Source organism: Opisthorchis viverrini (genome assembly GCF_000715545.1).
Source record: "Opisthorchis viverrini unplaced genomic scaffold opera_v5_37, whole genome shotgun sequence".
Classification (NCBI taxonomy): domain Eukaryota; kingdom Metazoa; phylum Platyhelminthes; class Trematoda; order Opisthorchiida; family Opisthorchiidae; genus Opisthorchis; species Opisthorchis viverrini.
In genome coordinates, this window is record NW_008751693.1 from 1,215,884 (window position 1) to 1,231,641 (window position 15,758).

A 15,758-nucleotide genomic window follows, 5' to 3' on the forward strand; every position below is an offset into this window, starting at 1 on the left:
ATATCAATCATTTTAAAGTCTAGTCCATGCACATTAATCACTACTCAAACAACATCATTCCAAATCATGCGGTGTTTACGGTACTCTTAACAGTGGGTGATGAGCCGGCAGGTGTCGTGCACGGCTGTCAGTTAAGATTATGGTCCTGTACACATATTTGTTGTGTAATAAAACACTCGATTTCCAGGCACTGGCAATTCGCTGGAATCATCTTACACCAATAGGAGTTTATATTTGCAAGCATCCGAGCGAAACAAACGAGTTGTAGGAAAGTGAACGCAAAACAAAGCAAAATGGGATGTTTCCGGTTGAATCTGAACCTGAAAAAGGGGAGATAAGAAACCTTGCAGTTAGCATAATCCGGAGAAACCACAGTCCAGAAAACTCTCGGTTCTAGTTGTTTCCATGAGACCGCCTGTCAGAGGAGAGCACCTACGACTGGTTCCTTTACAAAAGCAGGAGGCTGAGCGACTGTCGCTACGGAAAATAAGACTCGAGAATTCTTTCGCTTTCGATGCTAACAAGGTACCCTGGTACATAAAACAGGTTCATATCACGGCAAACTCACATCTTGCCATGCATCATCTCCAAGGCCATTATTGTTAGCTTGCGACGGTTCTGAGGAACTTGCTTGTGATAACTGAGACTGCTGCTTTTGGCATGTACCTTCAGTTACACTGACCGGCTGCTGCGGGGCGGAATCTGAATTGCCCATTGACTGGTGTGTCGGTCTGACAAATTGATGTGCCTGGGCGTGACGTTCAATTGTCAATGGCGATTTCCGACCAACTGTTCCGTTGACCAGATATGAGTCTTCTTGTTGGTGTTTTCGGAGAAATCGGGAAGTGATCCCGTCCCCGACACAACCTGACAAAGAACTCTGAATCAAAGACCTAGGTAGGACTCCGCCGAATGCGCTGTAGTCCAGCCTTGGTAAATGGGCACAAGTGGGATCTTGATCGGCGAACCTAGCAAGCCAGAAGAGTGATATTGCAACCTGTTGTGAACAAACAACAGAAAGCAATGAATGTGAGCCGTGGAGAATTCAGGTGGAACACAGATGCTGAAGGATATAACAAAAAGACTCTTATTCAAAGATGCTTCCGAGTGCTCAATATCTCTCCCGGTAACCGGTAAGGACACAGCCAAGACAGTATCACCGTTGGATATCACGAACAGTAATGCATAGATAAACAAAACCACGCGCTGGAGGTGTCACCAAATTCGACAGGCCAAAAACCTAGCATACTGGACCAAGTTGAATATTGAAAACTGAGTGTTTGAAACTGGCGTGCCAAGGCTGGTCTGGTTGTAGCTTGACCGATTCTATAACCAGCATGTATTCTAATGTACAAGGAAATCTCAACTAACATAGTAAGACAGCGTGGTTACCAGTCGGACCCAAAGTAGACGGTCGTGAATGTATTCATGAGAGCTGCTAAGGCATATAAGCAGCGCACAAAATTTTACTTGTTAAACCCATGTCCCAGGTGCTTCGTGTGGCAGCGAATTCAGGTGAATGAAAGGGAAGGGTACCTTAACTAGATATTGAACCAGCAGCCGATTGTACAAATCCATGCTCACCATACATGAGCGTTGCAGCTTCTTAGGCATCCTGGATAAGAACAGAAAAGCACGTTTTTCACAACTCATTACCACGCGCATGTGATGTGCACGTCAGTGGTTTCCTGATGGCTGAATTTTACAAGTGTTCAAGGGCACGACGCTTCCGTAACACTGTTTCTGCGACTTGTTTTCCGAAGACACGTGCTCAAAACAGTAAGGCGCGGCTGGATCCATAATGGGAAAGAAAAGCAAAATGAAAGTGGAAAACCTGATGAACCAAAGGTTCTGTGTGATAGTTTCCACGAATAGAAGCGCTAATAACAATAGCCACACTGCGTAAGTTTAATCCACTGAGACAAAGCAAAGAAAACGGCAAATGAGGACAACGAAACCATAGAGTTGTCGTCACTGAAGAGCAATGAACCGATAACTAACCCTAGCTGTGTGCAGTTTAGAAGTACCAAATGCTTTTAGAGTGAGAAAACAAGTAGAATACTACAAAAATATAGTGTGTATGTGTTCCGAACACGAATCAGTCTATTGGTTATTGGACCGCGTGATTATCAGATGGGGCTTTCTGACTATGGATAAGTTATAAATCAGAGGAGCATTGCACACAATCTGCCGGAAGTTTCCAAACCAAACACGTCAATAAAGAGGAAGCCGTTTTGATTGAAGTAGGAAACAAATGAAGTTCAACAAACCTAACTACCGCGCAGCCAAAACTAAGCACGAAAATGTAGACAAAAAGAATAAGACTCAGACGCTACATTTTCTTTTGAGTATTCAAGAATATAAATATCTCTAAACTAAGGAGCAGTCTGTTCTCGGAGTAGCATTGAGTGAATAGTGTGGCGGTTAGATACGAACGCATGAACTAACAACAATGAGAAGCCGAAATAAGATAGCTGTACAGTGAGTCAAAACTATAACAAGACAACCTAAACTGGAAAATCAACCAATAAATTAATTAATCGTCGTTAATGCTCCAAACTACTTCCTTTGGCTGTCGACCCGCCCGACAGCTACACCACCATATGTCGGGAGATCAACTGTTTTTCCATCCGAGACTCCCCAAAGACCAGTATTTCTAGAAATGACCTTTTTAATAGCAGGTATTGGAATATGATAAGGAAATTCATTCAACGGCATCTACACATCTGAGTAACTGCAAATAACAAAATGAGTAAAAAATTAACGGCTTTTCATAATAGAAAGGGAACATCTGGTAACTAATTAATGGAAGCAAGGCAGTAAGGTGCAAGTTAGAAATTTAAGATGATATCGATGTCGACGATAATGGTGAGGATAATGATGATCCTCTGCAGTTGAGCGCAGCAGAGCGCTTGGTTGCTAATGTGCTAACAGCACGGCAACAGGTCAGCAATATAAAAAATTAAAATACACAGTATGGAACAATGGAATCAAACACACTGTGGTGAGACTCGCAGAAAAGTCAAAAATGAGGGAAACTCACAGAAAGACAACACTTCCCAGGCGAATCTTTTAGAATGGTATATGTAGAAAGATGCGATTCCCGACATAGGAACGAGTTACACTGGCGTAGCAGATGATAGCAGAGACTAGGAAGACCTCGCTCAAGTTTATTCATAAAATTGCAACAGAGCACACCGAACCAATAGCATATTTGCCACCGGATGTTTCGTATCGACTAGCGGATGAAAATACCAGTGCATACATCCAATAGCTAATAGCCCTTTCCGCACACCACAGTACCGCCTATCAGTCACAGTGAGCTTCTATGCCTTATTAATCAATTTTTATGAATACGTGCGCACGCACACACACACATGTTTAGCACTCGAATTCAAAAATGAGGGAAACTCACAGAAAGACAACACTTCCCAGGCGAATCTTTTAGAATGGTATATGTAGAAAGATGCGATTCCCGACATAGGAACGAGTTACACTGGCGTAGCAGATGATAGCAGAGACTAGGAAGACCTCGCTCAAGTTTATTCATAAAATTGCAACAGAGCACACCGAACCAATAGCATATTTGCCACCGGATGTTTCGTATCGACTAGCGGATGAAAATACCAGTGCATACATCCAATAGCTAATAGCCCTTTCCGCACACCACAGTACCGCCTATCAGTCACAGTGAGCTTCTATGCCTTATTAATCAATTTTTATGAATACGTGCGCACGCACACACACATGTTTACGCACTCGAATAGAGACGATTCTACCGTACTCCACACAGTGACTATTGGAAAGCTTATCAATGAAAACAGGGTAAAGTGTGATTCCGTCTGGTCTTAGGAATGGGACTTATTCAATCAACTACCACTCAGATCCAGTAAAAAAATTCGCCCCCAGGAGTGGCTAACTGAAATAACTAAGATGTGAAACTTGAGAAACAGCTCACTTTGAAGTACATAGATCAAACAAATAAATCGGTTTACTTAAGGCAAAAGTGCGTCACATGACAAGCAAGGTGACTAAGTCAGTTACTTTCCGACAGCAGAGGAAACATGATTTGCGACAAAAGTATGCGTCACAGTTCGGTGATTCAAGGAATCTATAGCTGTACCACTTGCTTGCATTCAGCAAAAGGATGTGCGAAACCTACTCCTGCGAAGTTTACCGTTTGTGGGCGTCAGTAAGACTAGTCATAGATCGAGACGCCCTCAGAAGCTGTTCTGTCCGATAAGGCCTAGAAAAGCTGTACGTTTTAAAGTCGTTTTTAAGATGTTGATAGTCAATTTGTAGACATATACTAGTCAAATTACCTACATACGTCTTACATAGAGCGCGTTTAAGATGGGAGCGGATCTTACAACAGCCACTGAACTATCGGCCACAAAGCGATAGACAAACTGCCAGTTGAATAACCTCTTAATACCAGGTTATAACTTGAAATCAATGTACGGGGATCCCAAGATAAGCATACCTAATTAGGGAGACACAACGTAGACCAATATTGCACAGTAGTACCTACTCTTGCTCCGGGATATGGAGCTTTAAAGCGGAAAGTGAGAAGTGGTGACGAATCAAGGTGGCTAAGAATCGGGAATATGAGTGGACCCCGGTGTCAATCAGTTATCTTTACTGAGGCAGCATTCCCAGTAAGTGATCACATAAGCCAGACCAACTGCATGAAATCAAGAACACGGGAATAGTGAAACCACATAGGGAAGGAGTAAAAGTGCACAAACATTGCAGCCGGCCGTCCAATCCAGATAATATCTCGGGCCAGCAACAATCATCGGTTTTAAGGAGCAACATCTGGTCTTTTATGAGACAACAGCGGATAAACCCCACCTACTTTACAAGCAGACAGTCTCCCTAGAAATCACTAGGTCAATCGCATGCAACTCATCTAGTAACATCAAATACCTTGTGAGCAGCCGCTGCGGTAGATCATCATATGTATCAGGCTTGCAATTAATGAGGATGTTAGGACAGTGGGCAATCAGTGACTCTCGTTGCTTATGTACTCAAGACGCTCGAATAACGAGGCACCTATCACTTAACACGTACGGTTGGACCTTTGGCCACGTTGCCAGCACGATTCTCAGTCCCAATGCTGCCAGATTTTCACTATTGTTATGTAAACGGATAGTTGAAGGTTGTATTTGTCACAATTCCAAATAAGCTCCCTACACTGCAAAAGGGAGGTAACCACAAGTTTTCTGTTTTTGATAACGGAGTTCAGAGACGTGCCACAGCGACACGATGATAGAGTTCACAAAAACGGCGGCTGATTGCAGTCAAAATCCCAACGCGTACCGATTGGTGAGTGAATAACCCATGAAATTTACGGGATCAGAGTAACAAGAAGTTTGGATGAAATTTTGGTGGACAACTGTTAACGGGTTGTCGATTAGGCTTCGACAGGTTCACAGCATGAAGTGACAACCAATCATGACGTCACAATCAAATCTGACGGTAGATTAGTTAGGCAACCAATGACCAGACAGCTAAGTAAACCACAGACTAGTGGATATTGTCAACCTTATTGCCTGGTCACTTAACCGTTATTAAAAGTGTACGAAAGTCAAATAGGTGCGGCGACTTGTTTTGGAATGGCTCTGGACACGCTTGTCTTGTGAAATAGGTGATATTAATAATAACTGGACGACAAACTGGTTACACGAATAACACATGCACTGCTATCAATCTACAAGTGGATCAGAGGAAGAATAATTGCACAGGGTGAGTAAAACTTTCACCTGAGATGCCGTCATTCAAGGAGCCAGTCAGTACGTGACTAAGTGGCCTGGTCTCTGTGACTGGAGGACAAGTGGTGTTCTATGTTGTCTGAAAGGGGGCTAATCAGACCTCTGCTTAGCGGCTCGATATCGAACGGTTAAGTGGTCGGGCACTGGCCGGAAAGTGTCTGGGTTTCGTAAGATGGGCAATGCCAATGATTGCCGTTAAGTATGAAAAAGCTGTACAGTGCATCTCGGCATTTCAGCATACACGGAACTCACTGGCAGGACAAAATCTCATTTGGAAACGACGTACAATAAGTCGACTGTGGTGACCTGACCAGTGACCGTATGCGACGAGCGCGCACGCATCACAAAAGCTTATCACGAAGGATGACTCACACTCAAAACCGAAACTCCTCAAAAGCGCTTTCCTGGATTTCAATCACGTTTCGTGGGTTGCACAGTTTTGCAGTTGCGTAGCTTATGGCCAAGCTGGATGCACTCTTGCTGCACTAAGGAGAACCCTATGTTGAAGCTAAAAAGATCTATGGCTCGCAGATATCACCTGACTTTTCGAATGATCTCACCAAACCTGTCATATAACGAAATGGTCCAATAAAGTAAAGAATGGAATTCAGAAAGTCAGTGCCGTTTCAACATGTTATCTGTTGGGGCTAAAGAGCATTCCATGTATGGATATTCCTTTTCACGACGTTTCAGTATATACGTAGCACCAGAAACGCAGACATCCATGAACTGGGGAGTACAACGTGTGTGTGGATCATTCAGTGAGTTCTCCTTTATGGGAAACTCCTGAAGAAACTATTGAAATGCACGATACGACCATTGATTAAGCACGTAATTTCGAGAGTGGAAATTTCGAAGCCGAAGGTGCAGCATGGTCTGCGAGATGATAACTGCTCTTGTCTGTGCTTGGGAAACGTGGCAGTAGCTCAGCCCTCCAGCTTCCTTCGGGTGGCATGGAAGCCATGCAACGAAATGGTGGTAGAGCTGAACGATTATTATTTTATTAATAAGAACGATAACACCAGCAATAACAGCCCCTCCTTTAGAAAGCACACATGATTAGAACAACAAGACAAAAACACCAAAACGAGAACTGAGGAGATGTTAAGTGTAGGTTTCATGGAAATTAACTCTAAAAGTATTTCTGAAATGAAGCACGAAATGAACATGAATGTATGAACTGGGAACCAAGCAAGAACAACTTCTAGACTGTGTGAAAGCCGGATTCCCAACTACCGAGACACTACAGAGACAAAGAATCACCAGACGTCCAAAATTTTAAGCAGACTGTTTTGACAGCTCTACATCCAGATGATCTCATTCAGTGTTTGAGATGCTACAACCTTGAGTATTTGTGACCCATTAGTACTACAGGCTACTTCATTCGGTTGCTACCCTTTTCAGCGGAAATACAAAGGTATTCTACTCCGCCTTTTCTGACGATGATGATGCTAATGGCTATAACAATTGGGACCATATGGATGATAGTGAACAGTGGCTATTAGTGGGAATCGCGGTTTTGTGAAACGCGATATCTGGTTTAACAACGTGCTCTGAAAATGTCTAATCAGTGAATCCTCCCTATTAATAAGTGTCAGGACCCTGAAAAGTTTCGTTCGGGGAATGTACACAAATCATCTACATTGTTCATCAAAGAAACGGACATCTACAGAAAACCTCCCATAAAATGTGTCGTTCCATTCCTTATATACCTACCATCTTCACTGGTGTGTTGTATGCCTTGGCTAATCGGCTGTTTCCACCCTAACTTCCTACTAATAGTTGGGATGCTGCTCGCTGAATGCGCGGTTTGTTTCAATAACGTCGCAAGGAAAGCAAAATGAGCACCTTCAGCATAGTGTTTACTTGGTGAAGAATCTACACATATGCTATTACGTTCTAGGCCACTTCCATGTAACCGGTGCAGAAATTTAACTGTTATTCTCTTCAGAAAAAGTTAACCAGTGAATGTTCCGTACAACTGTAGTCGTCTGGGTGAATTACATCAGCAGAGCAAAGTTGGTATGATGTTCATCCTCAGGCGTTATAGACGTCATGTGCATGGCTTTGACCCGCACGCACTAACTGATCTCTGCTATGCATTTTATGTCGCTACACATAATCAGCTGTGGTAGCTCCAACCACTGTACGACAAGTTCGCGGTTCTCACAGCTAACAATGATGATGAAACACATGAGCCATTTATTCAACGCCAGTGAGTGCATGAAAAACCAATGATGTTACGGAACCGAGTAAGAGCCAAAGCCGAAAATGGCTCAGCGCCATGACGGGTTAACTCGTTCATAAGCCAAATAAATATTACAAACATTAGCGAAATAATGTACTTCTCCTAAGACGAAACTAACTTATAACAATCATCTGCCAATTATCTGCAAGCAAGTAATACATGAAACAGATGAGCGATGGCACCTCCAGTCAACTGAGGCACAGGCTGCATCCAGCTCATCCAACTAACCAAGCAAATTCCAGACAAGCAAATTCGCTTCGAAATGTACAGGCTCCACAAGCCAAGCGACGAAACCATTCTATATATCCCCAAGTTTGAGAACGGTATCATAGTTGACTAACCCACTGGGTCATTTAACAAAATGAAAGTTGGTTGACTCATCTCGCCTTTTTCACACGTGAACCTGGGCAAACTGTTGCTATCCATTTGAAAATTACTGGATGCGGCCGCAAACGTAACGATAGTGTATTCCTTTAGTTACTTGTTAATATGTATCGATAAGTTAATCGTCCCCTCGTAATACACTACCCATAGGATTGCTGAAAACTCTTCGACAGCTCACGACCGGTGCAGCACATTCAGTCGCCCGCAAACATCACAAATGAGAGATTTAGCTGGGTTCGAGGTGAGCCTTTCGTAAAACCAAATTCGTTTGCAAATGAGTGCATTTCGTTAACTATCCCTTCTTTAGTCCAACGTTCCTAGTTCGCCATGCCATTAGCCGGTGGTTATGTTTGGACAGTTGTAGATGAACCGTGGTAACCCAATTAACAGGAGGGTGAACTCTGCCTGAGGCATTTCGTGTGTAGCTTGAGAATTTTTCTAGCCTGCAAGTAGAAATTTTTAGCTTCGCTAAAAGCGGATCCTCCAGGGAGGGTATTCAACCTTCAATGAAAGTATCATGGCAGGGTACTGTTTGATATGTACGTACACAAGTATTCTCAATCACTTGTTCATTCAGTTCAGCAGAAACCTGGAAATAAAACTATACAAATCTATTTGCACACCTCATACGTCAGATATTTAATGGGTCTTGTGGTAGCCTACGTCATACCAGCGTTCGCGTATATTTACTCACTAATGGTTACCAGTTTATCTGCAGCCAGTAATACTGTGATCAATAATACTACTGAAGTGAATACCAGTAAGAAATAGTAATAGAAACACAAACCTAATTTTATTGTCTTCCTACATTATGGAAGCCTCGTATGAAATGCCATCAGGTAGTGCCGACCTTCTGGTATCCCAGAAAAGATGAAACCAAGAGTTTAAAGAATAGGTAAATAAAGTTCATTTATTATCATTATTATTATTACCATCAGGAAACAGGACTTGCCACGGAGTCAGGCAGCCGTGGCTGTGAAACTGGAAAGATAGTCTTATTGGCACCCCGACATGGACCATTGGAGGGAAAGTTGGCCAGCACTCTAGTAGAAACTTACACCTCCCTATCAGTGATAAGCCAACGACGGTCTGGGCAGTTAACACGAATACACAGCGCGCAAGCACACCCCCAAAGATGCTGATGTTGCTTCGAACTTCATTACATTCAGTTTTTCTAAAAGTAATGTGTGTACCAGATTTATGTCTGTTTACTTACGACCGTTGAGAAGTCGTTTGCCACAGAATGTATAGCTCTCAAAAATCCAGGGTTAAAAAATCGTTCGGCTTTAGCACCGTTTCGGTGCCCAACTGTCATGCAACCCGAAGAAAGCACGAGAGCTGGGATACTGCCAAGTGGCTGAAGCCAAGACAGAAAAAGTCAAAATCACTGACGCATCTCGCCAGGGTTCAGATAAGTGACAAAGCGACCAGAGTTCTAAATACTGCATTGAATACGATGAAAGTTGATCTGCTGAGGAGCTAACAGTTCCACCTTTTGCATCTCTGTGGTTCTCCACAAGATTTTTTGCTCTCGCATATGCCCTGCAACCTGCTATTCCGTACGTACCTAGTCAGGGGTTGACCAGCATTAGTTTACTTTCTGCCTGCCCCGCCTGAAAAAGTATCCACACTATGTAAATAAAAAGCTTGGTAGCCGATAACGGAGTTTTCTTCAAGGGGTGCCCTGAAAACAATACAGTTGGCCAGATACCATGAGCACAGAATTCGGCCACTTGAGGATAGGACCAAGAGGCGACGAATCTAAGAAAATTTACTTCAACGCACTTAGTGAACTCATTGTCATGCGGTCAACTGCCATTTCACACAACTACCTCGGGGTCCATTCATCGTCAGCTGTCAAATGGGATAACGGCAGTGTGATGATACACAAGCACCATCTCAACTGAATAGTACGAATGCATATTTCACCACCATTATCATTAACGTAATGATTATTATCCTCCAAGGCGAAGCAAGTATAAAACATAAGTGCTTGACTGCCGTACATTCTAAACACCCAGATAAGTAATCTTAGCTGCGTTGCACAGGTTACGTAGGAGTATCCAATGGAACAATGGTGAGGGCATTGGACGGCGCCCCAAATCATTACGTGAAGTGCCCGAAGTAGGAACTGAAAGCCGGTCCACACAGTGGTCGAAAAGAGTCATCCGATCGTGTATTGTGTTCTATTTCACGATGGCCCGAAGTGCTTGATTTCCGCATAAAACCGGAAAACTAGGTCTTTAAGTCGGTTGCCGAACTCCCGAAACCAGCATGAACGCCGTAAATGGTTTGATCAAGAAAGGTGACTACAACAAAAAGCAGCTAGATCGGAGATATCTTGAACATAAATCCACTTGTCTCAAACCAACTTTGCCTGTGGAATGTTTCGAACGACTATTGTATCGATTTCAGTTACAGCTATCCCCTCAAACAGAACAACTAGTTCTCATATGTGAAATCCGTTCCGATTTTCCGACTTCCGAAGTTTCAGTAAGCTGCTTAATTACACTACACTTGGTATGTCCAAGTACTGAGTGACAGACGGGAGTTACCAGATCGGTCACGCACTCAATGCATGTAACCACTGATTGGAGTGATTTCTTGATGGAAGTTACGCTTCCCAGGACAAAGCCAGGCCAACAGTTAGTATGCAGGACGGAGCACATAACAGAGTCGACGATACTCCGATGAAAAGTTGAAAGGAGGTTGAGAAAGCCGTGTAATTTGAGCGTCACACGGACAGAACATTTGCTCTATTCAAGTCTTTTTTCAATTCCTGGGTGTGGAATCATGACAGCGTTCCCCTAACCGCAGACAAGTAGCAACGCCCTTCCTTATGGATGCAGAGCTGGTCTAAGTGCATTCACTCTAGTCGACGTGGTACATCCAGTAACGAGAATATACTGAAACATAACCCGAATCTAATATACGGAACCTCAAAATATACAGACGCATATAGGCACCTACAGTTTGCACTTATAAGGCAAAAAATGGAAGAGGAAGAAGAATTACGGGATACGTGCTTTTGACAGGCTGAAAACGGAAAACTGAAAACACCAGAGTCACCTCGCTAACCCTAGGCTTTGTACCATCTAGTAGAAAGAGAATAATGGGATGATTCCTCTTGATGCACTGCAGAAGGCTGCAAATATTTGACGAGTAACATTAGCTAGCTAACCATCAAATAGCTCTTTTCAACCTATTTTGACAGGGTTAGCTACAATATCTCAAGGGAAATCAAAGAAGTACGCAAAATAGCCAATACACAGAAAGTCTTAGAATTTGCCTTGTTGGTGTGAAAAACTCAGACGACCAAGTGGAAATGATTTGTAAATGAAGTGCTGGTTTATTGAACTCATGAGCAAACGCTGAGATAGCTCTGGATAATAAGAAAAGGTGCGTCCATCGGCAATAATGGCTGATAAGCTAGAGGTGCAACAAACGAGAGGTCAACCTGTCCCAGATGGGGTGAACGAACACTAGAGCTTAGTTGAAACAAATACGAAGTTCCACAGAAAGATGAGTCCTAGTATGATGTCTCAAGTATTCATGACCGCTGTTCGCTGAGTTCGGCCATTCGCTTGCATCAGTTTCGTCCCCAAACGAAGTGATATCATCAGCGCGCAGCAGTTCTGCGGTATACGAAGGGTTAAACACGGTGAATGATCGATGGGTGTGTGACCATCAAGATCGTTCCGTTCGGACAGCGCGTTTTTCGGTGTCATGAAACCCGAGAAATCACAAAGGCTGAAGTACTGTAAGACTACATATCTAGACAGAAACACCGGGAAGCATAAGAGTTCGACGCAATGACATTCTGGTCAGCAACCCATCTCGAGGTCAAAATAACACGTTACCTAGACAACTCCAGTTCTAAATGGAAAGAGAAAATGAAAGCAAACTGAATATCTTGTGATTTTTTCTATAGCTGGTTCGAAATCACCAATGTTCCTGAATTAAAAGAATGGCTACCTAAAAATTTCATCAGAGTGGATTCATTCGGCCAGTTGTGTAAAGTTTGGTGTTCAAGTGAAAAATAGGGTTGATGGAAACTTAGAGACTGCGCCCATTTCATGAGACCCAAGAAGTGTGAAAACAGTCATGGGCCGTCGCAGAGTTTCAGCAGCCTTATGAGCAGAGTATTCCGTCAAGAAAGTCCTTTTTCTGTGTTAGCAATTGCTTCGTCAAATTAGGGCTTCAGCTGGTACGATGTTTGAGATATCGCCACATGTTTACCTGGAGTAACATACTGCTCATAAGGATAATGTGACTTTTCCACAGTTTTCGACCGGTATCTTCATCCTTGATTTGCACCATACGTGAGGCGAACTCTGTGTAGTACAATCATTTGGAAAATATCACAACCGAGATATTCAGCCGAGTTTTCCGTTAACACCAATTCGATTTGCAAAAAGGTGTATTTCTCAAAAAAAGGCCGACTGGTTTTCCGTTCACCATGACTGTAACATCGCTTTGTTCCCCGTAAATTACCAAAACAACTCCGACACATTTTTCTTCTTACTAGCTGGTTCGAAACTCAGTTGTACGGAAAACTGTTACGGCTAAAAATCCGCATCCTCTCGGAAAACGGTGCTTGCAAAAAGAGTCTGATTTTTTCTGGTGGTGAGGATGCGCAGAGTGAATGCAGTGACTCCGGCCCAAAAAAAATAACCGCAACAGTATTAGTAGCCGAGCAAAATGGATATGTTAAGAGATGCCTATTCATTAAAAATGCAAGTCCCTCAATTGAGGGTGAATGCTTGCTTGCAGAGAACGACCGACGTACAAAGAAAATGAATCGAATATATATTGCAAACTGCAAATCGGTGCTGTTGGATGTGGAAATACTGTTTCATGCGCACTTACAAAATAAAATCCTCTAGCTGAAAAAATTGGAAATCAGTTACCACTATAGATTTAGTTCATCTCAGTTAAGAGCTGCCAGTAAGTGCTTAGAGGATTTATGAAGTGAGACCGAAATTGGTAGACCATACAGATTGGATAAGTTTAAAAAAACTGTTATCTTCACCAATGAGTAGCCAGATGAACTGCGGAAGCGATGGAGTTCATAAGAATTAAAGCAAAAAAGTGCAACCTCCACTAGACCATTAATTTCCCAGTTGAACCGCTTCATTAAACTCCAAAGTAAAGGATTCTCCGGAAAATAAAAATGTCGTAAAAGTGAGTTGAGGCCGAATTGGATGTTGCGAAAAAATTAGGGTGCCACAAACATCCTATCTCGAATTTATACGAACACCAGAAATTTTTAGTGCGCATGTGCAATTACGAAATACAACTGTACATCCCCAAAGAACACAAATTACAAGCAGCCATGCTTCGAGAGAGACTATCAGTGTTTAATATCCCCAGGTTTGCTCGAGCAGTGCATGTGTACCCACATTCTGCTGCTTGTGCAAGAGAAATCGAAGGAACATCCTGGAGTTACGTTTCTTCTATATACTGACACGCCAAATAGAGGTCAACATTGACATGGTTGACCTGCACCAAGCAGAAGTGGTTCCTTTCAAGATGATCAAAGGTGTAGAAGGAAGCTACGTGGGGCATCCTGAAGTGATGCATCAGAGAAAACATCTATAGTTTCATGGATAGCTTTGGCGTATCAAGAGTAGCATGTATGCCTGACGAATTACATTCCGTGAATCTTTGACATCATTCGACAGCTGCATTTTCTTGTAAATATATACGTCCGTCAACGGAACATCCACGCACCTGCTGCAAGCAGGGATCAGGATTTGTGCTAGTTATCCGTTAGCCGGGAACGACATGTTATACGTACTTTTTCACGATTCACTTTTGAAAAAGTGAAATCCATGCGCCTTATGCCGTTATTTGACGTCATTTGATAAAGTACATACTACCGGTCCAACAGGAACTGGAAAAAAGTTCCCGCTAGTTTACTGCTTCGATCGCTGTATCCGATTCGCAATCCCTCACAGCTGTAACTGACCGAACACCAAAATTCTGTCATTTTCAAGCCGGCCTCACAAACACATATAAAGAGCCTACATCAAATTGAAAACACATGGGTAATGGGCAGTAGTTAGAACATAGTTGACAATACTGAACAACAACATTTCTGTTTAATCTGATACAAAAATGGCGACTAAGCTCCGTTTCCAGTGTCACAATCTAGTTGAAATTGACGTGCCCGTAGAACTGTGACGGGATACTTGTGTAAGCAAATACGGATGGGGGCCAATTTAGAATGTGCCCTGTTATTAGATGTGAACGAGTATCGTCTAAGGCCAAAAAAATGAAAATGAACACTGGTTCTTAAATCCCTTCATCGAGAGAACAACTTAAAAGTTTAAAGGGTGTCTTATTGTGAGCTTTATCGGCATGGCTAATGAGAAACATGAACATGTTACAATTCGGAGGCGTAAATCGAACACCTTCATTAAGCCCAATATGAAACATCGTCTGTTAAAATATGATACGGTGGCACGATCTGTCCTCATTACATTACAGGTTATGGGGTCGTTCCCGGCCCTTTGCGCCTGCTGACTTCCTTAGATGGACCTTCATGATAACACTGTTCCCTAGACGTTCGTCATTGTTATATCTGCTGATTCGTCAATCTGTGGTATCTGCTGCTGACCCGCTCCAGTGCCTAGTGTCAGAGAGAAAAGACTCACAGAAGGGAACACAACAGCTGTATTCCGGACAAGCGAGTGAGTGAGGGGACTTTCTGACATTGATCCAGGCTGTCTGATAGGCGTTAGTGATCACCCATCAACATCGATCGTGCCTCTGTGAAAAGTCTGAACGCTGATCACATTCGGTCGTGCTTCTGTGGCCGCAAGAACACTCATCAGGTCTTGCTGAATTGATTGAATGATTGATTGGCCTGGATGCTTGCCGGCTTTCCAGCTGAGTTTTTGGTGGAGCAGTAGGTTCCGGGCGTTCTGAAGTTGCTTTCAGGAATGTGACTTTCCTGATAGTCATTCGTCATCCACATCATCTTGATAGCATCACACCAAAGGCATGCCTCAGCGCAATGATCATAAGTGTAGCTGGTAATAACGTCTTCGAGACCAGTTTATGTGCATTATACCTGCGGAATTTTCATCAGCCCAGATGTTGCTACGAGCCGAGGCTTCGCCCAAGTGAAGCAATCCCCTCTGACGGGGAACACTGTTCTAAATTCGAGCGACCACCCTATGGAGGATACAACCCAAAACGAAGCCGGAACCTAACATAGACTAGGAAATTTTGTTTCTGTGATGAACATGACTGATGCTCTATTCATTGCTCTATTCATCATTCTCTTGTTTTAATATTCCATATGCTGTACATATTCGCCAATTCGAATACATACGTGCTGGTTG

General features: G+C 43.0%; 1 protein-coding gene across 1 annotated transcript in view; it reads right to left on the reverse strand.

Annotated features, from left to right (window-relative positions):
• Nucleotides 1-15,758, reverse strand: part of T265_02843 (hypothetical protein) — a gene marked incomplete at both ends in the record, with an annotated part of 66,861 nt that overhangs the window by 37,528 nt on the left and 13,575 nt on the right. Inside the window, one exon of the mRNA XM_009167187.1 lies at nt 569-997. Within this exon, the coding sequence (XP_009165451.1) occupies nt 569-997 (429 nt within the window). The remainder of the gene's footprint in view (nt 1-568; nt 998-15,758) is intronic.